Source organism: Scleropages formosus, chromosome 5 (genome assembly GCF_900964775.1).
Source record: "Scleropages formosus chromosome 5, fSclFor1.1, whole genome shotgun sequence".
Lineage (NCBI taxonomy): Eukaryota > Metazoa > Chordata > Actinopteri > Osteoglossiformes > Osteoglossidae > Scleropages > Scleropages formosus.
In genome coordinates, this window is record NC_041810.1 from 20,753,627 (window position 1) to 20,777,487 (window position 23,861).

The window sequence follows — 23,861 nt, forward strand, 5'->3', positions numbered from 1 at the left end:
TCTGGGTAGAAGTGGCGTGTTTTCCATGTTCACGTGGGTTTCCTCCCACAGTGCGAAGACACGCTACTCAGGTAAACCATGATTCCAGTTTGCCTTAATGTGTTTGTGAACGTGGGTGTGTGAGCGCCTCGCAACGGGCTGCCTCTGCAACCGATCTGGAAGATAAAAACTCATATTCGCAGACCTTGAGCGCTTCAGATTTACACCTTTGTTTTCTCACCCTTGAAAGCGCCAGTTTTATTGCCATTAACATGTATGAAGAAGGAATAAACAAGTTGAGAAATTTTTCCATAACACCTTAGATTAAAAAAAAGAAAGAAGTTTGACAGGTAGGTGAGGTATACCACAGATGGACAGAGTCCCCAGTTCTGGTCACCAAGAAGTGGTCCAGTTATCGAAGACTGCCAAAAACGGTCAGGTTGTAGAAGTAATATTTATTTTAACAACTGAGTACATGCCAAAAGGAATCATTTACAGCAGCAGTTTTCCTTTCATGTTCATCCAGTTCCACAGAGTTCATCTCAAAGCTCAGTGATGGGAGCAGTTTTACCAATGCTCAGATGGAACACAACCATGCAATGTGATGGACACTGCATGGGTTTGCATTGAAACGTCAAAATCTCTTTTTATTCATTGTGGGAGAACACAGATGTATATTATTGTATTTAAAAGAAAAAAAAAACAAAATTCAACACGTCGAAACCAAGTACCTGGGTATGCCAGTAATTTAGAGGGTACCTTTTATTTACTTTGAAAAAATATCTATGTATATATATATTTATATATGTACACCTTTGATTAATGTGCCCTATGGAAAGGGTAGCTTGTCACATATCAGATTAATAGATATTAAATTGTACAGAAGGAATTGATGCACTAAAATAGCATTCGCATGCAATTTGCATACAGTGTATCTCTTGCACCATTTTATTTATTTATTTATTTAAATAAAATTCACAGCTATTTTAAGGATATACATTACCTTGAAAATGATTGCAAATATTGTCTGACATACTGGAGCAGAAATCTGCCCAAAATAAGAATAAATCACTTAAAGGTGTGCAAGAGATTTCCAGCAATACAGCTGTTTTGTGCTCTTCTGGATTCTTCTAGTTGCGAACACCTGGTGGACAATATGTAAAATATGAAATTCATGCCTGGCTTAGTCTGTGTGCTAATTATTTTTTTTATTTAAAAGTGTAATGCAGGCCATTTGTTCGGCTTGTGACATTTTTTCCATTTGTGTGTTTTGCTCTTTCACAGGCAGGCGAGTGACACACATCTTCAGGTACCCTGCAAGGGAGGCACAGAGCAGGTCAGGGGTTTGACCCAGTGTCGGCGCTCGTTCGGCTGCTTTCTGCCCACACGCTCGAGATGGTGAGATGATGCAGGAACACGATGGAAAGTCTCGGGATATCTGTTTTCCCACACATCAGCATTCGGACTCTGGCTAGTAAAACTACAAATCACAAGCCATCCAGAAGCACTCAATGCAGTTTATTATAGGGCAAAAATGTGGCTAAAGATTAAAGAAGGGTCCTTGTAATTTTTTCTTAAAAATAAAGCGTTCATGAAGTCTAGCTCAAGAATTGGTTCATATGGAACATCTACATTTATCTGACACTTTTCTCCAAAGTGACTTCCAGTCATTTACCGATGTATACAATCGGGTAATTTTGCTGGCGCAATTAAGTACGTTGTACAAGGCTACTACAGCTGGAGGTGGGATTCAAACCTGCAACCGTGGGGTTCAGAGAGCAGCTGTAACCACTACGCTACTAGCTGCCTACTTCATTTGAGTTGTTAGAAATACCATTGGGTGATCTGAGCCTCAGCTAACTAACCTTCGCTAACTGATGAAAAACAGAGTCAGATGGCCAACATCAAAGATGCCCACATCGGTCCTGTTTTTATAGACTCTCCACATATGGATATAATAGTCAAGTTAATTTCGTAGTGGAGAAACACCCATAAAACACTGAGCCATAAATTAAAGAATAATAATAATTAAATTTCTACAATGTAAAGTCTTTCACTTTAAAGAGACATGGCTTATGAGCGTAGGAGGTGTTGAACAAACAGAACTACATGGATCTATTTTAAATTTACTCTCTGTCATAACCAAATTGCTGGAGGTGTGTGTCGATCACAAACACACACACACACACACAAACACAAACACACATTTTCAGAACCGCTTGTCCCCTACGGGGTCGCGGAGAACCGGAGCCTACCCGGCAACACAGGGCGTAAGGCCGGAGGGGGAGGGGACACACCCAGGACGGGACGCCAGTACGTCACAAGGCACCCCAAATGAGACTCGAACCCCAGACCCACCGGAGAGCAGGACCTGGCCCAACCCACTGCACCACTGCACCACCGCACACCCCCTGGATCACAGACACGTTCTCGACATAAGATGCCGTAGTGTAGGAGCAAACGCAAGGTTGCACTGCAAAAAAAGAATTAAATAAATCCAGATATATACGAGGTAAAGTCAAAAAGTGTCCGCAATAATGATTTAACTCTTGAAGGACCACCACCGCAGATACTTTTTGACTTTTAGAAATGTATGTATATTTCTGTGGATGAAAAAGGTGTGCAAAATAGTCTTTCTGGAACACATTTATAAGCATCTTACTTGGAAGAATTTATTCAGAGAAACAGAGACTTCCTAATTTCCTTTGCTACCCTAATATTTATGAGAAATTACAACTTGACCAAATGTTAACATCAGCGTTGCTTATGGTGCTGCAAGTAGATGGAAGAACACATACAGAACATGTTATAATCATAAATAATAATGATCACAGGTTATCCAAATATATTATTGGTCAGAATGTGCCACTTTTAAAAGTACTCTGTTCATTTCTATATACAGATGTTACAGTCAGGGCCCTACTTCCTGGGGAGGGATGAATTTCAGAAATCAAATTGTTCGGAGATGATGGATCTCCATGGAGACAGCAGCTGTGGAATAGCTTTTGTTGGTATTTCAACGAAAGTCTAGAGTATGCAAAAACAGTTACACGAGGTACAACCTCACACAAAACCATCTTCAGGTCAATGTGTATTGGAGCAAGTCCCATTTTCTTGTTTGTTCTTTTTTTTTGTTTTGTTTGTTTGTTTGTTTTTTTTTTTAATCACCACAGTGGAGGTTTTCAAGGTTTGCACCTACCTCGGAAATGGGAATCGCTGAAAAACATCCCTACAATGAACAGAACCAAACTAAAAACTCGACACCATGTCACACAGTCCTCGCTGTTGAGTATTTACAGGAAGTCCCATGTCTACTGCACTGGCTTCCACCGTCCTTAAGGCAGACCGCTAGTCCCAGGGCCTGGAGCAGGAATGGGCAGCATTGCCACTGTACTGTGTGCTGTCCACCAAACCACTGTAAACATCTCCGCCAAAGCGTCGGCTTAACTTCTGGAGCATATTGCCTTACTTTCCAGTTGAGCGTCTTAGTTTCATTGGGAAGGGTCTACGGAGTCTATCTCAGACGCTTCTCGGTGGCCTCTCCAGCCCGTGGGTCCTCCGGTTGCGGCCCTTCTTGTTCTCCTGCAGGTGCTTCCACTTGTTCGGCTGCGGTGGGCTGCTGGGGACCTTCTGCCGGCGCTGCTTACGCCCACGACGCCATGCCTGCTCGCAGAACTCCTCCACGCTGTTCAGATTTGGATGGCTGATGAGGGACATGAAGTCCCTGTACCACATCTTCTGGCTGGGCAGGTGGCCTGGAGGACCCTTGGATCCGCCCCCGGTGCCACCCGATTCCGTGTGGAGCAGGTCTTCGAGGCGTTCCATGTCAATGACCTCCAGGGAAACCCGCAGTAGGGTCTGGACGAAGCCGTGCTCCACGGCGTGGCAGTAGTAGATACCCGAGTCCTTCTTATGGAGGTTCCGGATAAGGATGCCCTGCTCTGTCCTGACAAAACGCTCCTCCGACTTGATCTACAAAACAGACAGTGGGTGGGAAATGAAACATTTCCGTGTTCAACCAGGACAGTCGCTCTGCACTTGTGGATTCGCCATCCAGGCTCAAGTGAATATTGATCGATGGCACAATGTAACAAAAAGTTTGTCATTTTTTTTCCCCATTTTCCATTCAGCTTTGTTAGATTAAAGATTCTTTTGGTGTTAGTTCACACTACATCTCAGTTTTTAGAAAAGTATTCCACATTTTTGAAATTAGCCCATTTTGGCAAAGGGTACCTTTCAGGATCGGATTCTTTCTAGAATGTTTAGTACTTCCTAGAATGATCTGGTGTCTTCTAAAACCTTTCAACTGATGCTGCGTTTCAGTGCTTTTCTAGAATGTTCCAGCGCAGAATATCTATGTAATTTTACTTGTGAAGGAAGGGCGTTTAAAATCTCTTGGTATAAGTCATCCTTATTTGCGTGAGTGAAAATTCTCATAAATTCTTGAAAAATTTCATAAAAGTAGTGAAAGCTAAATTCTGTGGCTATAAGTAACACGCTAGAAGAACTAGCGACGTTTTGTAATCAGTTAACTTTAACTATTTATGATCAATGCAAAAATGGTTGAAGAATGCTTTTAAGCCCAGTTATTTCGGCAGAATACGCATGGCATTTTCTCTGTCAAATGTGAAGCCTGCCGAGTGCTGCAATCTGACCGGGGTTCGAGTGGATTTTACCTCATGTTTGCGCTCTTCGTTTTGCCTCTGAAACTGCCAGTATATGAGCGCACGCTGAGACTTGGGGCTGCACTCCAGAAACGTGCTGCTGTTCTCCACCCCATAGGTGATTTTATCCTCCAGAGAGCCTTTGCCATACAGGTCGTCTATGAGGGGAGACGAGAAAGGGTGGAAGGTGAAAACGTTAAAATCAGGAGAAAGGGTGCCGGGGGCTTCGGTTACATGCTATGTTGGGCAGGGGTGTCACAGTGCATGCTCTAAATGCTGGGGTTTTGCTTTAACACCTCCCATAACTCTCCACTTGTGCCACCACTGAAGTGCCACTCGTTCCAGGACAGGAATCAAACTTTTTGCTAATGACCTAACGAGTCCGAGAACAAGAAAGCATCTGTTTCAGAAAGTTCTATTTGAAATCAAGTTTTAATAAGTATTTCTGTGAATATTAGAAAGTGTATTAGAAAATATTGGAAATTTATATAAAAAAGAGAGAGAAAAGATGAGCACACGGTCAGCACATATTCCACACCAATTGTCTCGTTATCAGTGCTCTGCTACAGCAAATGATGCTGCCCCCACTGCTCCAGTTCTTTTTTGGTTGTTTGTTTCCCTACAGCGCTTTGTATTATGCAACTGTTTGTTTTGGTGAGCTCACTCCTCAATAAAACGGAAAGAAACTCAGTTCAGGCTGTGTGTCAGTAATGAGGTGCATTTGCAGAAAGTGCTTTTTATACTTCATAGGCACTGGACTCAGTTCTAACGTTTCAAAAGGGCCTTTTTCTTCTTGTTGAGTTTTCAGCAGATCCGGATAAATGGTTTACTAGTAAATAGCAGCTTTAAGGGTCATCGCTGTATAACAAGAGATGGCTGCCATTGAGGCTGAGCTCTATGCTTTGCTTCTCAATGGCCTCCATTCTGCACTCGGTTTAAAGGGTCTTCCTTGTGTGCTGGGGAGCTGCAGGCACTCGGCGTGGTGCTAAAATAACAAACCGCTCCTGAAGTCCCTCTTTGACGAGAGATGGACGTGTCTTCCATGACGTGTGAGGAGAAGGTGTTCACAGGGACCACCACGGTAACCGGGACCACAACTGACAAACGACCTTCTCACTCGACACATTGTAGGATGAGCTGAGCTACGTTCGGACATTCGTACGAATGTTCACACCAACTGAAATATTAACAAAATTTAACCCCTGGGTTGTGTTGCACCCAAATGTGATCCATTTACAACTTTCCCCCTCGTCATAAATTCGACGTCGTCCATCCGATTGCTGTAAGACCTCATGAGATCCTTCACACTAACCCTAAATTCCAAAAATAAGTGTAGAACTTGACGAGTTATGAAGTTGGTTCAAAGTTGCAAACCAACTGTTTACCCATGTGTGTTTTATAATTGTTTGTAATTGTTTTGTTTGTGCAGTATTTCTATTGTCTCTGTTTTTGTCCATAGTCTGTGGAGAAGCATTCAGGAAGAATTTCATGATACTTGTACGTGGTACCTGTACCTATGACAATAAACTTGAACTAACTAACACACTAAGTGAACTAACTAAAGGTTAAAAAGGTTGCAAAGGTTAAAACTATCCCTAGTTCAACATTTCGGAATTTCACAGGTACTTATGAAACGTTATCCCCCCCCAGAAGTCCCCTGTTTTGTTGTTTACTACAGAAAAAAGTAAATTGCATGGAAAAGGATACTGCCATTTTTTATGTTAAACTTAGTGGAAAAAAGCTTACATTTAAAATGGAAGTTAGCACTTTACTAATGAAGCACTAGAAAAAAAATCATGATTATTTACATTTACATTCATTCCTTCAGCAGACCCTTTTCTCCAAAACGATGTACATGTCATAGAAAATCCAATTTGTACATTGTATTTAATGTGAATTATAGGTTAAGGGAAGACAATCTTTACCATGGTGCTGTAAATCAGAGCACTGGGTCAGAGGATCCCCATTTCTAATATCCTGACGCCTTGTTCGCCTGGAAAACAGGAAAAGAAGACCTTTTTGACATGACTGTTTTACTAACTGGATGCACATTGAGAAAGCTAGACGAGGATTTGCAATCAAAAGCATTGCATTGAAAGATATTGCCTTCTGCTTTTCTTCCAGATATCTGTGCAACCTTAATAAACTATACATTTAATCATTTACTTGTGTTTCTGAGCACAGCAAGCGCTGCTGCTCGCGGAGGCGTATGTGCAATCCAAGGTCAAAGACCACGAGGCCGTGCTTTCTCCGCTGCGGTCTGCTCCACTCAGGAATTCGCTTGGCAGCACACTTCGGCAGACGCTAGCCGAAGCTCAACGTACCGATCGATGGAGGGAACTGATGAAGTTTGCGTTTTTTTTTTTTTTTTTTTTTTAAACACACAGCATCACTGTCAGCTCCCCAAAGCTGAAGAACAGCATTGAGCAGTGGTAATGTGAAGCTAAAATCAATAATCCAAGCCAGGCATTCACTAAGGAAGAGGCTACTAGGCTACTGTACTCTGTACTCCACACCATTCCTGGCCGAATCCCACATGGATCTGCTTTTAGTAACTTGCTATGCAAGCTATGCGAGGAGTCACAGCGAACAAAGATCCATGGGACAACCGTGGCTTCTCTTCCTCTGAAGGAAGGAACCTCAGCTCTGTCTCAGCTATTCGTTCTCCTTCAAAGCTTGCCAGTTATGCACATTTGGTTTTTCAGGGATAGTTCATAAGGCTGCTCGTACTGCACCCTTTCCATCTATTTTAATGTACAGAACTGCATTTTTTTTCTTAATGAAAACAAAGAATGTGCATATGCTGGGAGTTTCTGGCATTTTTTTTCTTTAACCCTCAACTCATAATACAAGAAGAAGAAGAAGAAGAAACAAGAAAAAAGGTATGGCACCATGGAGAAAATATAGCTTCATAATCAACACCTAATAAACTGTCTTATAACGCTTGTGTTCCTAGAGGCTTTGTGTTCCTTGAAAAAAAAAAAAAAAAGATTCTACCATACACATGGCTGATGGCAGAGGGGCAGAATAAGCTAAAAGCATATTCAATATCAGAATCTTCACATATTTACCCCATAAAAATGAGCACCAGTTGTGCAGCACTATCATGATGAAGCTGTAGTTGCCTTTGGTATAGGGTTAATGTGAAGAATACACACTTATTCACATGGTCTAGACGTTTCCTCCAAGTAAACTTAACAAAATGAGTTTGTCAAAGATTAAGATATTCCCATAATATCCAACATCTCTTGTTTTGTTTGTCATATTGCACTCCTTAGCACAATTTTAAGCCATTTGGTAATAAAAAAAAAAAAAAAAATCTTGCAGATACACTCATAATTTTTAAAACCACAACTGGGCTCAAAACCTGTTTTAAAATATACCCTTGTTCATATAGGCAGATTTTTCAGTACAATGGCATTTTTTTTTCTGTTATTTGGCAATTTTATGTCAACAAAAGGTGGAAAAACATTTGATGTAATAATAATAGTTGCTTTTCCTCTTGTGTAACTTCAGCCTGGATTTTAAAGGCAATAATCAATCCCACTGCAGCTCAGCTGCTGGACACATTTCAGGCCACCTTGCACACTGGTACAAAACAGTTAAGTGAGGAAAACTACCATAAAAGAAATACAGACCATGCAAATGACTCATAAGATAGCTGGTTTTCTGAAGTGCATTATTTCAAGGATCATCTTTTAGAGAAAACAAGTGAGGCCACTGATAGCGCAGTTGAGCTACTGCATTCAGGCTGTTCAACAAACTGGTATCATGAAAGCTTGATAAATACAAGGTCAAAAAGTCTGAAAAATGTAAACTGAGCTCTTTGAAAGCACGTAGGAGACTTTCGAGGCTTCCGTGTGTTCCCTCTCAATACTGCTGTTCGTTTACAAACACGAGACTCACCTCAGACGGCTGCTGCAAGAACATCTGCTGTTTAATAATGAATTTCTGTTTAAAATGAGTAAAAGGGAGCATTTAAAAACAGCACAAAACACAAGCTGTGCTCTACACCTCCTGCATAAAATGAATTTCTCAAGTGTTGCACAATTCAAAAAGAGGAAGGCACAACACTCACTGGTGAAGCACTTTGTCGAAATGAGAACTGTACTCTTCAAAAAACCAACAACACAACAACAACAACAGCTTTCTTTAAAGCACAGTGACATGAATAAGGTAAAAATATACCGTAAGTAAAGGTAAAAAGTAAAAATTGTTTCTTAGTTACTTAACACCTTGTAAGAGATGCAAAAATGAACTCATTTGTTTGATCCAGCCTGATCATCACCATTCTGATGTGTACATTGTTAACAAATGTGCCGTATAAAGGATTATGAAGAGTTAGTTCATTCGATCTTGAATCCTGTCAGAGATCCAATCCATCCATGCTGCTATATGATGAGCAATTTTTACAGGGTATTTAAGAAGATCTTTCAAAGAGAGGTTAACCAATGATGAAAACTTATTCATCCCTGGAATCTGAACTCAAAGGCCCATTGATGTCAGCCAAGGAACTGTTTGAGTTGCACGACAGGGGTTAAAGCGCTCGGCGCTGTCTGGAGCCATCAGGCAGCACAAATTCCTCTGAACCTTCCTATGTTGGACACATGTGGGTCCTGTTTCTCAGAGTAAATATTTGGAGAATACCCTGGATTTTCCTGTGAAGAAGGCCAAGTGTGCGCTTCTGCGGCGATGGGGTGGGTGGTTAGTAAAGAGGTTGGTGGTGGTTCGACCTACCTCTTGGCAGTGGGAAAATAGCGGGAGCACTCGGTGCCATCCCAGGCGCAATAGGGGTCCCGAGCCAAGCAGCACTCGGCACATGCCTTCCCGTACACCTCGCAGCGGTGTAGGGGCATCTGCGAAACGCCGATGGAGGAGCCGAGGTACAGTTGTTGCTGAGGGGTGGAAAAGACGAGACATGATTATGATTTGCTCAGCACACAGCACTTTACAAATCAGTTTAAATGATTTATTGTTGGACAGTTTCATGCCAATTTGTGTACTCAGCCAGGCACGTTCTGAAGCAATTCTGCATATTTAAGACTTAGGGTGCAATAGACCGACGTTATTTTTTCAAAGGTGGGTAAAACTGCAGTAACTGAACAACAAGCCTAATTCCTAAACCACTACACCACCTACTGCCTGTATGTTTTTTTACAGGACCTTGTCATGATGGCTCCTTTCTGTCTACAATAATGCAAAGCTCTTTTGATTTTTGTTTGTCTCTCTGTCTCAATGAATAATTGTTAAAATAAATAGAAAAAAAACAGAACATGCCTGCGCCCGTTTCACAATGACCAAAAGGAAAGGTTTTGAAACCCACTTTCTGCCCTTCAACACTGATATTATTGTATTGTAACATGAATCTTTTCAGCTTTTTTAACGATTTTCCTAATGGACTCTTTGTTGCCAGGACTCTTTGTGCTACACAGTCAGGGCCATTATAGTTTATGTAAGCCTTTTACAACAAATTCTTTCATTGCATGCCCATGTGTAAAATATTGGTCTGGAGAACTGTATATACTGGGGCATGTTTCATTGAATAATTAACTATAAAACCGATTATATGTAATTGTTCCCGGAACAGGCACTGATCTGAAAATAAAAGACAACTGACAAATAAAGCTGTTTACTTTTATTTTCAGTTCTGAATGTCATTGTTTGTTTCCGTGCAAATTCCAGTTTTCATAGTAGAGGCCCTGTGATGGTGTCCTGTTGAACACTAAACCCATAGCCTTAGGGGGTCCATGCCTGGAACCAATCTCCTTCAACTCAATCCCATGACACTCTTGATTAGTGGATCTGACACAGACGCTTTTTAAAATGGAAATTATATTTTTCTGCAAGCCAGTATTGTGTCAAGATAAGGAGAACACAATAAATCTTTGACCAATGAAACTGTGAAAGAGCAACACACACACACTGTCTGAAACGACTTGTCCCAAGCGGGGCCGCAGCGATCCGGAGCCTAACCCGGCAACAAAGGGCATAAGGGACACACCCAGGACAGGACACCAGTCCATCACAAGGCACCTCAAGCAGGACTCGAACCCCAGACCTGCCAAAGAGCAGGACCCGACCAAACCCACTGTGCCCCTGCTAGCATATGCCACCACACCCCCTCTGAAATAGCAACAGAAGACTCAAATTATTCCAACACAAGTATTGTGGTTCTAGTGTCTCTGCTCTGCTAGCAATCTTAAGTACCCTGGATCAGTGGGTACTTAAATTATATGTACTGTATATATATTTTTTTGTACAGCTTAACTGATGTGTGGAAGCTACTCATAACAGCTCGAAATGCATACTGTGGCCTCAGTGTATGTCATCAATACTTTAGCAGCAGACTTATGTCATAATAACTAGTGAATTGTCCTTCACCATGTAGCCACAGTACTAAGTATGGTTATGTTTGGATAACTGAGAGTGTCCGGTTCCAAAGGAGAAAGGCTCTGGGAAGTCCTGGGAGTTCCAAAATGCCATGGGGTTACTCTTTTGGCACCGTTTGGGTTTTGAGCTAATGCAGCACGACAGGTTTCTGTCCTCGGCAATTATCTGCATCCCATGGTGCAGAACTTCTTCTTCGCTGGGAAGGGTGTCTTCCAGGACGGCAAAGCTCCAAGCCACAGGGCATGTTGTCAACGGGTGGTTTGAGGAGTGCAAGAATGAGGGAGATCTTCCATTGCCCTGCCCATCATCAGACCTCAGTCTCATAAACCATTTGCGGGATTATCTGGAGAGGTGCCCAACACAGGGGCTTATCCCTCTGTCAGAACAGCAAGAGCTGGAGGAACTCCTTGTGGAAGAATGATGCCAGATTCTTGCAGAGTGGTTCCAGACCCGTGGTGACTCCATACCGTTCGGGCTGCACATGGTGGCCCAAAAAGCCCATTGCATAACATTCTGTTGATTTTCCTGTTGCATCTGCTGCTTGAACTATATATTGTACATTATTGAGTCCCCACCAAGACTCACCTGCTTCGTTGAGATGTCCATGGCTGTAATGGGAGTTGGTTCCTAAAAGGTGACAATAAAAACAGACTTTAAAATGTGTAACAATAAAGGCAACATCAAAACATGCAAAAGTAGTCTGTCTAATATGAATGTTCTTTCAGGTCCACTGAAAATGTTACTGCCCATTCTTGGCAAAGTGGGCCACAAATTCTGTGTGAAATATCCACCCCCACAAGGAGTTCTGAAATTTCAGGGCAATATTTTGTGGTTTAAAGGAGAAGCTGCTTTCTGACTGGAACTAGGAGACACCCACGCATCATGGTTTCGTGCCCCTTCCCTTGCAACACCTGGTTTTATTTCATCCAACACCCACATGGGTCTCAATGTGAGCATCAAACGGCTGTCCTAATTGAACTATAGGGTCTGTTTCTCATATTTTCACAGGCATGTTGAATGCAGCTCAATAAAGCAAAAAAAAAAACAAAATGATGACGTCAATATGATTAGACTGAAAGAACATTTCTGACTTCATAGAGACACAGTGGATATGAATTCCTAGCACGGTATGCTATGGGTCATTGTGACTGAATTTTAAACATGACTAGAGCACATGTCATTAATTGTCTATGAAGCATATACAATTATGTATCTTTTTGTTCAAGACTCAAGACTTGATGCCATGAACAGATTTATTTCACTGACAAACAATGATGTGATACCCAAAAAACTGTCATCTCCTCCAGCAGCACTTCCTCCAGGTCGTGCCAGGTCTCTCTGGGAATGGATACCACCTTCAGAACAGTCCCAACGTCTTCAGAAAAAAAAGAAAACACAATCCATTACGCTGACATTACTCTCCAAAACAGCAATGTGTGTGTTCAGTATTTCAGTAAAGTTTACCTCTGTAAACTTCCCTCATAGGAAGCTGATTGTTTTGATGACTGATGCAGCAAGTGTTGTATCTCAGAAGGATTTGGGACTTACAGAAAGACCAGAAGCAAATCCAAACCCCCCTCTAGTGTTTGCCCTTATGAAATCTATACCTGTGCCAATGAACATGACGTCATACTGGCCATCCTCAGCATCCACTCTGTCCACGACTATCTGGGTGAACTGGTAGTCCACATCTGTCTTGATGATGATGGGTCGGTTGTTGATGGGGTGTACAGCATTGTACATGGCAGGATGGCCTCGTGCAAAAGTGATGACGTCATCGGGAAGGTCCTTCGTAGAATCAAATCCGCCGAACGTTCTGCTCGGGCACTGTGTGTCACCAAATGACAGCATGTCACAAAAAGCAGGGACACATTCCAACAAAAATAACCACAAATGACACGGGGCGGAGGAAACAGAGCCAAGGATTGCAAAGCATCAGCAAAACTGTTTAAAAAAGCAAACAAAAAAACACATAAATCAATCAGTTACATTTTATCTAGCATAGCACATTTCCACAGGCAAGCTGTCACCAAGGGCACAAGGCTGTTGATGTTATAGGTGGAATTCAAAACCATAAAAATTTATATAGAAAAATGGAAATGGCCTCTGGATAAAGTGAAATTTCAGAACGAAAGCTACAGGTTTACAAATGGTCAATTTTTTTGATACACAGGGAGGTTCTGACATGGGGTTGAAACTCACAGTCCCTGGACGTGGGTATGGCACTCTCCCCAGGAAGGGCACCCACTGGTAGTTGGGTCCATCTCTGTGAGCATATGGCCCAAGGAAGACTCTCCTCACGTCAGCCATGCTGTACATACATACCGCTGACCCCTTGAAAATGTTACTGTTGGAGATGCCACAAAAATACATTGCAGTCATTATGCACCTGGCTTAATTAAAACCAAAAGAAATAAAATTAATAGACCACTCTCTTCTTTCAGTCACTGACACATATTGATTGTGGCACTGTCACAGATGGATATATTAGCATGTGTGGCGTGCGGAAATTCAATTACACAGAGCGCTGATTGTCAACCCTTGCACACAACACTGCTGAGATTTCAATCCAATGGGCATTTTGGGAAGCGGTGGTATAAAGCGCCATTCAGCAAAATCAAATTCATCACCCTTTTCTCGCTCTGCACTGAAGCATAATTAAATCAGCTGGATTTTCTAGGCTGTGCTAAAGTGGTGATGTGTCAAGCTTTAGCAAAAAAGGCAAATTCATAAGATCTATAATGTAGGTTAACAAGAGTTCCTGTTGGCCTTCTCTAATAAAGGACACACATTTTAGGGCCCAAAAAATTATCAGACAGAATTTTCCGGTTGCTTTACAGAGGCCATCAAGCAAATTTCATGCTGTAAAAAAGCAGAAGATCAAAATGTTCTCGAAGATCTGCTAACTGACTGGAATAGAGGATGGAATACACACCTGGATGTCGTAAATACAGCATATATTACTGGATTCTTTGGGTCTTTTGAGCTCATTAGGAAGACATCCTCTGAAAAGTAGAAACACACGTTTAACCAAAACATACAGGTGAACAAAAACATAAACAGAAACCTGCACAAGCTTGCAATGTGATACAAATGAGCCAATGGGGAAACTCACGCAGCTCGTCAAAGTGTGTGTCAATGCCGTTGGTTCCTGGCACAGAACATATTAACCGGGCTTTCAGGAATGTGGTCCATTTGTTCACCAAGCTTCTGTGACCCCCGTAGTCATTCTGTCACACACAAAAAAGTTGATCCCATAGGGTGTCAGATTCATGAACGCAACAAAGGTCTCTTTCTATACATCATCTGTTGATGAAACTTCGGCAGGAGAACTGGAGGAGCTGATAATGATGATTTGCTTCACCTTGTTGAAAGATGAATCCAACACAGGCTGCTGGTTGACTTAAAACAATGCTGAAGGATTTATTATACGGTGTTATTTTAAAGAGGGGCAGCTTGGGTTTGAGGATGATGATACACCTGAGCACTGAGAGAGTCAATCAGCACCCCACCCCTTTTCTGTTTTTCAGCACAGTGGGTAACTCATGGGACTCCCTAGATGGGATGGCTCATTTGTCACAAATCTGTATTTTTTTTCGTATTCGTATTTGTTGATCTTTGAAGGAGCTGGCATCTGGCATGTAAAACTATGTGAAAAAATATTGTCTTTTCACACAAGGCAATTCTGCCCAAAGCAAAATTACAAAAAACTCAACAAATGAATTGTCTTCCCATGTCAAGAGGGCATGTCTGACATACCGGATTAGTGGAAACAGTGTAACTGAGAAGGGATTGCTATCTGGTTGGAGCTATGAAGTCACACTGTACAAGGATACGTGCCAAAACCCCCTCAAGTATTTACAGTGGCATCTGCACCATTTTAATGATGGCTCCACTGACAGCTTCACACTCACAAATTCTTCACCATGATTCCAATGGAAAAACCAATCCAAAATCAACAGAGGAATCAGTGATGTATGAAAGAGAATCCCGAGGACTCCCACTTCCATCTCAAAGGATGCCACAGTCATGGATGTTGTGGGTGTTTTTTCCTGTCGGATCACCTAATAAGTTCTCCCGGGGTAACGGATGGGAACAGGGCACCCAGCAGCTGCAGTGTAAAGTGACCAGGCCCCAGCTTAGCAGTCTGCTATGGGCTCACAGGAGTTCAGATTCCCTAACCAGAGAGTCTCCCTCATAGAATGCAACAGATTCTTGGTCCTCAGCTTACGATATTATTGCAATATTTTTTTTTTTAATATTACCTAGAATGTCCAGGAGAGGTGAGCAGCCACTGACACTTGGACCCCGAAAGGGGTCACTTAACTTTCGGTTGGGAGTTTTTTGTTCCCATCCTCTGTGGCCAGTTGGCTTACTTATAGCTTTAGTAATTTATATAGTCATAGTAGTAATTTAATGTACAGTACACCTTTCATTTCTTTAATGTTTCTGATCCATTGTTCAGCGCTCTGTGTCACTGTGTGGGAAGAGCATTCCATAAAAAAAAACTAGGGTTTGGATGGTGCCCACTGTGTAGCGGGTGTGGGGTTTGAGCCCTCCTTGGGGTGCCTTGCAACGGACCAATAAGGATATGTAAACAATTCGTATATGAATGTTATGTTTGTTTTATAACAGGGCAGATTTGTATTTTTTTGCACTAATTTCCCACATTATTTATGTTAATGGTATATTAATATAGAGCAACAATAATAGCAAAAAACAGTAAAGTATAATTATATTTTTATTTTCATGCACCACTATGATTTTCACTTTTATTTCTGAATCTATTGTCTTCAGCTTTTTCTTTTCCTTTCACCACCAGAACACTCACTTTTTCAGTTGTTCAGTATTCCAAATAAAAAATAACTTCAAGGGAATCACAAACGAAAAGTTTTGTAAACAAAATGCAGTTGCTGCTAGGCACCCAAATTGATTGAGGTAAAAATTTAAATCTCACCTACTACTGTAGCACACTTGAACATGGTACTTAACTCTAAATTACTGCAGTAAAAAATTACTCAACTGTTAGAATGGGTAAGTAGTAGCTTAACATTGTGAGGAAAGCATGAGATAAAAATGAAATAATTACTGTATTGCAGATCTAGGTGGTAAATGGCATCCAAAGGGGTGTGTAATTGACCTGTAAGGACTGAATAAAGTACAATTGCAGAGCAGTCCTGTTCTCGAGCGGCTGGGACTGTTACCTTGCAAAGCTGCCCAATTCGGGCATGTGTGGCCCGTCCAGTGTGTTCCCCATCCATGGCACTCTCGCGGAAGAACATGTAGATCTTGTCATCCTCAGGGTTGTCGCTTTCTGGGATCAGGTGCACGCCAACAAACCGAGGGTCTGGGGTCCGGCACACATGAGGGGACAGAGGTCACATCATGGAACCATTTCCCTCCATAAACCAATTGTCGAGTTATTCATTTACATTTATTTAGCGGACACTTTTGTCCAAAGCAACTTCCAGTGAAATTTATCTAGTGTAATCAGCCCACACACCTTATTCATTAAGGTGACTCACACTGCTAGATACACTACTTACAATGGGTCACTCATCCATACATCAGTAGAACACACTCTCTCTCTGTCACTCACACACTTTGGGTGAACCTGAACAGCATGTCTTTGGACTGTGGGAGGAAACCCACGCAAACATGGGTAGAACATGCAAACTCCACACAGACTGCACAGGGATCGAGCCCACATCCTCTCGCACCACCCAGGCACTGTGAGACAGCAGCGTTACTCGCTGTACCACCGTAACGACCATCGTTTCATCCTATTTCAGACAGAATGCCAACACATAAGCCTTTTTTCACTTCCTTTCGGGTGTCTCCAACACAGATTCTCATGATGTTTTAGGAAAAAGTTTTTAATGGGGCTTAAGAACCTGGAACAGAGGTGACAAATCATTGTATTACAGCCTTTTTGTTATTGAGTGTGGAAACAAAAAATTCCATCGGTTAAAAAAAAAATTGGCCTAATAAAATCATTTCTGTTCTCTATGAACAAATACCAATACATGGAAAGCTGGCATATTCATATCTGCCCAAAGCAATAAATAATCCAGGAAGGATCAGATAGCAGTTCAGACTGCCATACAGCCCTAAAAACCTTATCTGTCCTAAAACCAGTGTGACATTATAGTATATCTTTCAATGAATGAATTGAGGTGAATCCCTCAAAGCATAAGAGGAGGCACTTTCAAACTGAAACAGACTATGTCATTGACCGCAGAACGGTGACACCCACACTTAAATGTATTCACTGTGGCTCTTAAAGAGCACAGATTTGTACACTTCAAGCACGAATGATTAAACATCTGCTTGGGGCTCGTGTATCAAGAACAATATTATTTCACTTAGAGAGGAGCAGGAGTTCATGGTCGGTGAACTGTACATGTTCCCTGAAGCAGAAACATTGCAATGTCCAAGTTCCAAGCCCCGTACATGATTTAATCCGAATGAAGCAGTCTGCGCTGGAAAGCAGTTCATCTGAGCACAGACAATACATGACATTTGATATGGAAAAAAATGAAGGAAAGCACATGTCAGATTTATGCTCCTCTCTGCTCTCCAGAGGCAAATGCAGTGAATCATCTAATTCAATGTAAACCTTTTCGTGTTTCCTGCAAAATTGTTGGCTGTCGCTGTAGGTACAGCACAACTCAGAGAGAATACCTGTGTCACCCAAAATACACATCACAATGAATGATGAATTAATAAAATTTAAATAGAAAATATATTATAAAAATAAAACATAGCTTATAATTAGAATTTAAATCTATTGATTAATAATTTAAAATACAAAAAGTTTGATAAAATGTGAGCATTGCTGTTTTTAATGGTTGCAGGAATGAATAAATAAATAAATAAATAAATAAATAAATAAATAGCGTAGTCACAGACCAATGCTGCATCAGTACCTCACTCCACAGATCTTTGTTGCCGACAGTGCTAAATTCCTAATGAGTTCTGAAACAGGCACTAGAAAGTGCTGACAAAATTAAAACAAATAGATGTTGGTGCGACAAGCCCTAATTACAGCAGTTTGGCCAAAAAAAAAAAGAAAAAAAAAACTTGCTGAGGTCATTATGCATCAAGGAAGCTTTATCTACATCCTGTTTCCCTATATGTGTTCTTTCTTGTAATAAAATTCACAATAAAAGAAGGACAGAACTGAAGTAAAAATTCTGACAAGTCAGTGGTTTCAGTAAAGGCCTTCTGAAGTAATCATACTTTTTTTGTTTCACAGCAGATGAGTACAAAGTGTGCTGTTGTAGCCCTCACACAGCTGGAAGAGAGCAGAAAACAAACTTTGGTGGCCAAACCTGTTGTAGTTCCATCTCAAACCAGTCTACTCAGTAACATTGCATTTGTATTATGAGCAGAAACAATGAAAACAATGAAGATAAAAAGCCTTAGAAAGAGTAGATTTTACACAAGAAATCCTCCAAGAGAACGTACACGTGTGAAAAGACAAGATTGGCTTTTTTCTGTCATGCTAGCGATCAGTAATATAAACCCTCTGTCAGTCATTTAACAAGAAGGATGTAGAGCTCAATGAGAAGTGCTGAGTAAGGCACAAGAAAAAAATGATATAATCCTTAAACCCTAAATGTATCCCACTGTGTATTATAATGGAGATAATTTGCCCTGGGGCCACTTCACCCACCGTGCTAATCTCCAAACAGGGCATGAGACTTCAAACGCCCGGCAGGGTATGAATAGAGAGTATCTCATAACATTTACCCTGTTTAGCACCATCTCCAACAGGGACAGGATTAAGGAGAAGAAGAGCAACCCTTTTGTGCCATCAGATACCCTTTTGTGCTGGCGACAGCATTGCAGAGAACCTGCTATTGACTGTGAGGTACTGGAGCACCTATAGGAAAACCCTGTTTCTTTCTATAAACCCCTCAGACTTTCTTCAAACCCTCTTTAAGAATTTACTTTCTAGGGTATTTGGCACCTAATGTGTTGAAATGATTATTGGCTTTATGGAAAATATCTCTTCTTCAAGGACTACGAAAACAGTATGTAAAGAAAGCTATATTATTGTGTCACTACAGAAGTGTTTGCTTTCATACCGTTGAGCCATCGTGAATCGTGTTGTTCTGTCCGGATCGGGTGGTGTGGGCCCAATGTGCGGAAAACAGCAAAGTCCCGTCCCATGAAGTCTGCCGATGTCCCCGAGTACAGCTCTCCATCTACAGAACAGGAAGAGGTGAAAACAGTGGGATATGTACCCTATTCCTCTTAAAAATCAAAGTGTATTACATGCAGTTTATAATGTTACATCAGCCGATTTTGTACATAACATACCATAGATAGATCAGTGCATGCAGAGAACACGTTTATTCATTCATTTCGCAGATGCTTTTCTGCAAAGCGATTTATAACTTAGAGTAAACAAGTTTGTCACAGACAGACAGAGAGATACAGATACAGATGTGATTGTCAACCTACAGTCAGTCTGATACCTCTGTTTTTTGCCTGCATACCTTATACAAACAGATGCATATAGAACTGATTGATAGTATTTTTTAAACATATACCATAATGAAAGATTACGGAGCAGAAAGGAGATCTAGAGGAAGTGGTAAAAAATAATGTGTTTTGAGAGCCTTCTTAAATGTTGAGAAAGTTTCAGCAGCTCTGAGTGAGAAACGGAACACTTACAGAAGTTTACAAAGCATCCTGAATCTCAACAGAGACATTTCATGCAGAGCAACAGGAAATTGGAGATTTTACAATAAGGAGGCATACAGAACATTCTGATTACATCGTTCCCTTCAAATAAACAACAAATAATATGTAGTAGGAAATTTTGGGGCAGAGACTAGCCCAAATGGTCCATTGGAAAGATAACAAGGGCCATAAGTATGACAGAACATAAGCCTGCAAAATATAACCCCCCTGAAGGAATAGGTTTCTGGCAACTGATTGAAACAGTTTTGGTGGAACATGAGACTTAAGTTGTGCACACATCATGGTGGGAAATCATTGAAGAAAAAAAAAAACACCCCTTGGACATTTGTTTGCTGGTAAAAGAGAGTAAATCTTTGTTGCGCATCTCTGTGTATCTATTTACAGCTGCACAAAGAGGACCTATTTTTCGTGGACCTGACGTGAAGTTGTTCAGGCTATGAACTTCTTGACCACATGATTTTTTGGATCAAATACATGTAAGTATACTTGATGTTGTCCTTAATCCTCAGGTTTTCTTCCAGTAAAATTTGACCAATATACAACTTTTATCTACAACTTTATAAATAAGAGTTCTTCCATCTGATTACCATAAGGCTTCATGACACTGTGAAAACCAGGCATCTGAACACATAAAATTATTGATCAACAGATCCATTGAATTTTATGTGTTTTACATCTGTGGTGTGTGTAGCCAGATCTAGACGGCTGTTGGAAATGTCCAGCAAAGATAGTACTCAGGCTTCCCATTTCTTCACCAAATAGATTTTGCATAGCTTAGAAGTATGATTTGGATCGTTGTCCTATTGCATGATACATTTTGCACCGATCAGATACTGTTCTCAGTGGATGGCATGAAGTTGTAAAATAGTGTTACTTTTCTGGTTCAATTTTCCTTACACTTTGCGTAAATCTCCCACCTTACCAGTACTAAAGCAATCCCCAACCATTACACTTCCTCCACCGCGCTTGACAGACGGCATCAAGCACTCCTCCACCGCCCCTTCATTCGCTCTAAGTTTCACATACAGTGTGTTCTCCTCCTTGGTCTAATAACCATTTGCAACATTAGTAACGATGTCTTGGTCATATTTTAATATTAATTTCATGGAGGCTTGATTAAAAAAAAGTATCAATTCTTTCAAAGATACAAAAATTTCTTGGTGATTCTAAACTTTTTAGTGCTGGTGTATAATGGGCTGTCCAATTTTGGTAGGAAACAAAAGAAAAAGAAAAGAAAAATGGAATACCGCCTCTAGCACAACCCCAGAGGTTAAACAGGGTACTTAGCCCGTATTTCCTCAGTAAGCACCAATCTTTATAATTGGATAAAGCCGCAGAACGCAAGTCATTAAGATAACGGTGTCTGCTGGGAAAATAAAGTGATGTAAAGGATCAAACGCTAAGAGGATTCAGTTTCAGGTCCTTACTATCCATTCATTAAAAGATGTTGAGATTTCCCTTGCAGTGCAGGGCAGGACAATAAATGACACTTTGGAAGCTATTCAGTTGGCCACCAGCTAATCTGCAACACTCGGGCAAATCTATACTTTAATTACTTTCTTCTTGGAGAGCGAGACAAAAGCTGGGAAGCGAGGCATAGAGAGGCTGCTAGCGGCTCTGGGACACATTAGAGAGAAACAAAAAACTCTTCTCCAGAGAATGACAGCCTGCTGATGCCCAGTCTAGCGAGAGCACATTATCTAATCACCAATCTCCCCATGCGATGGCACACTCGTTGGATTAGATTGTATCACACAGAGAATTCAAAATGACAGATCTCGCCATCAGTGTATTTCTGGAAAGAAGTGGGCAAGGGGTTAATGAGAGCTGCTCATAAAGGAAGGCTGGCTTCTCAGTTAGGTTTTCTTTACACGCATCTGAATATCTTGACTACTTGGTTCTCTGTTTGGCTGCATTGCAGTGCAATGAGCGCCCTCTCTTCCTCAGAGCTGCTGAATCCCTTTGAACATTCAAGAAGAGCCTTAAAAGTCTCTTTCAGACTGACCTTGATCCATAAATGTCCATCACATCACCTGTCACACTCACCCTCACATGTTTAATTCAATGATACAATATCCTGATGTGCGTCAGTAAAAACGCTGGAATTGGACAAGCTAACTGTGCTCTGAAATACACGTATCTATCTATATCTCATTGTCTGCTTTGAAATGCTCTTTTGGTGAATCTCAGTTATACGTCACTTTGGAGAAAAGCATCTGCAACACGAATAAACATATATAGAAAAGTACTATAAGGCTATTACAGAATCTGAAAGAGAATGGTGGGCACTGCTTCTCACAAAGGGGTGCCAAGTATATTCCACACGTGATATTTTACAAAGAGACTTTATTTTTAATAAAAACATGGCAGCTTTCAAACTCATAAACTCAAAAGCGTGATCCCACCCCTTTTGCCTATCGCTGCAGAAAGATGACTGCTAACATGTTTTCTTGAAATAATACCAAAAATATGGTGTGGCTTTCCTGTGAAGTGAATGGAGTTCTTTTCATTTTCAGGGATGCGATAAAAAGAAGTGTGGCAGAGACTTCTGGTTGTAGAAAATGTAAGTTCTGAGCCCACATGCCTCTAAGATGATGTCACATGATTGTTTGGTTAGAATTTAGCACGACTATACATACAGATTACAGCATGGCATTATTGGGATGAACAAGGAAATTACTATTACAGTTATTCATGACCCAAAAAAGTCATCTGGAAGTGGTTTTTGGTGGGTTAAGGGGGCTCTTCTGAAATCAACTGAATTTCAGACATCTGCTCCCTCTGACAAAGGGAACTGTTTATGGGGGTAGCTAGAAACATCTGCAGCTCACTTCCATTGTGAGTCTTTGCATTGCTGAATGTTCTAGAATGGAGTACTTCTGGAACACCATGAGCTGTTGACAGGAGGCAGGAGTGCTACGCACAAAAGTGAAAGCTTCCTTGCTGAGTAAACACTGGAGTGACCAAAGATGCTCAGGAAAACCAGAAGTGGATGATTGGGACATTGGGGGTATTTTCCAACATGTTTCAGCTGTGGACAAACCTCGGTACCGACTGGTAAACCATACAGTGTCATCGATCCGCTTCTGCATTCAGTGTAGCCTTCATCTCTCTCTCAACACTGACGGAATGAAGAGAGTGGGACAGTAGGGGGCAGCATCATTGATGTGCTGCCTAAACACTCACCAATCAGGAGAGACGCAGTCTGCATCTTGGGGTCATAAGGGCTCTTCCCACGACCATTTTCAAAGTGTGACATCTCCAGCCTGAAGATGTTGTCCTGTTAATGAGAACAAAACTTTAAGGGATGTAATTCAAAGCATTTAGGAGATGTATTTCACAGCAAATGCACAGTTAAGAACTATAAAGTACAATCAGGCCAAGGTTCCTCAGTCAGCTGGGCCATTCAATTGTCATTGCGTAATTGCAAAGCCGTCCTCAATTCTCTAAAGATCGCAGCCTAATGAAATCTGGCAATTTCACATGCAGTCATTTGTCTCAATGAACCATTGACATTTTATGGAAGAAATCTGGAAATCCATTTGAGAACAATAAACTGATGGATGCCTGTGCAATACAACATTTTAATTTTAATTTTCTACTTCATTTGCCAAACCTAGTCATTTAAAAAGCAATCAGTGAACCGTTTTGCGGGAGAAGATGTCACATTTGACCTATTGCTGTGACTGGTAATTTCTGATATTTTAATTTGTACTGCTGTGGTCTTCATTCCACAAGACCAGTGTAGTTTAAAACAGGGCTGTGCCTTGCATTGATTAAGCAACACACTTTAAAATATAAATATAATTTGAAAAAAGTAAAACACTCAGTCAGCTCAGCTGAAAAGGTATATGAGAAAACAAATGTTTCCTAAGGGTAGATGTTAAACTGTTAAACTACAGTATTTTTTGTGAAAAAGGGAATTGTTATACATAACCATCTATAATGGCAAAGAGGGTAGAATCAATCAGCAAATTCAATATCTTGTGCTTAAAATACGACTTGTTACACAAAAAAAAAAAAAAACTTGACAGCTGAAACTATCATATCTTAAAATTGCATGATAAACACCAAAATGATTAATTTATCACAAAGAAAACCACTTCTCCACTG

General features: G+C 41.0%; 1 protein-coding gene across 3 annotated transcripts in view; it reads right to left on the bottom strand.

Moving 5' to 3' along the window:
* Window positions 1–2,342: 2,342 nt before the first annotated feature.
* LOC108921143 (semaphorin-3A-like) overlaps window positions 2,343–23,861 on the bottom strand; it is a 115,962-nt gene continuing 94,443 nt past the window's right edge. For all 3 annotated transcript variants that reach the window (XM_018730461.2, XM_018730462.2, XM_018730460.2), the window contains exons 6-18: window positions 22,935–23,028; window positions 19,127–19,246; window positions 16,238–16,380; window positions 14,149–14,263; window positions 13,969–14,038; window positions 13,236–13,380; window positions 12,641–12,860; window positions 12,317–12,408; window positions 11,619–11,660; window positions 9,381–9,538; window positions 6,569–6,636; window positions 4,656–4,801; window positions 2,343–3,951 (exon numbers count right to left, since the gene is read on the bottom strand). In XM_018730461.2, the coding sequence (XP_018585977.1) occupies window positions 3,499–3,951; window positions 4,656–4,801; window positions 6,569–6,636; window positions 9,381–9,538; window positions 11,619–11,660; window positions 12,317–12,408; window positions 12,641–12,860; window positions 13,236–13,380; window positions 13,969–14,038; window positions 14,149–14,263; window positions 16,238–16,380; window positions 19,127–19,246; window positions 22,935–23,028 (1,866 nt within the window). In that variant the 3' untranslated portion in view covers window positions 2,343–3,498. The remainder of the gene's footprint in view (window positions 3,952–4,655; window positions 4,802–6,568; window positions 6,637–9,380; window positions 9,539–11,618; window positions 11,661–12,316; window positions 12,409–12,640; window positions 12,861–13,235; window positions 13,381–13,968; window positions 14,039–14,148; window positions 14,264–16,237; window positions 16,381–19,126; window positions 19,247–22,934; window positions 23,029–23,861) is intronic.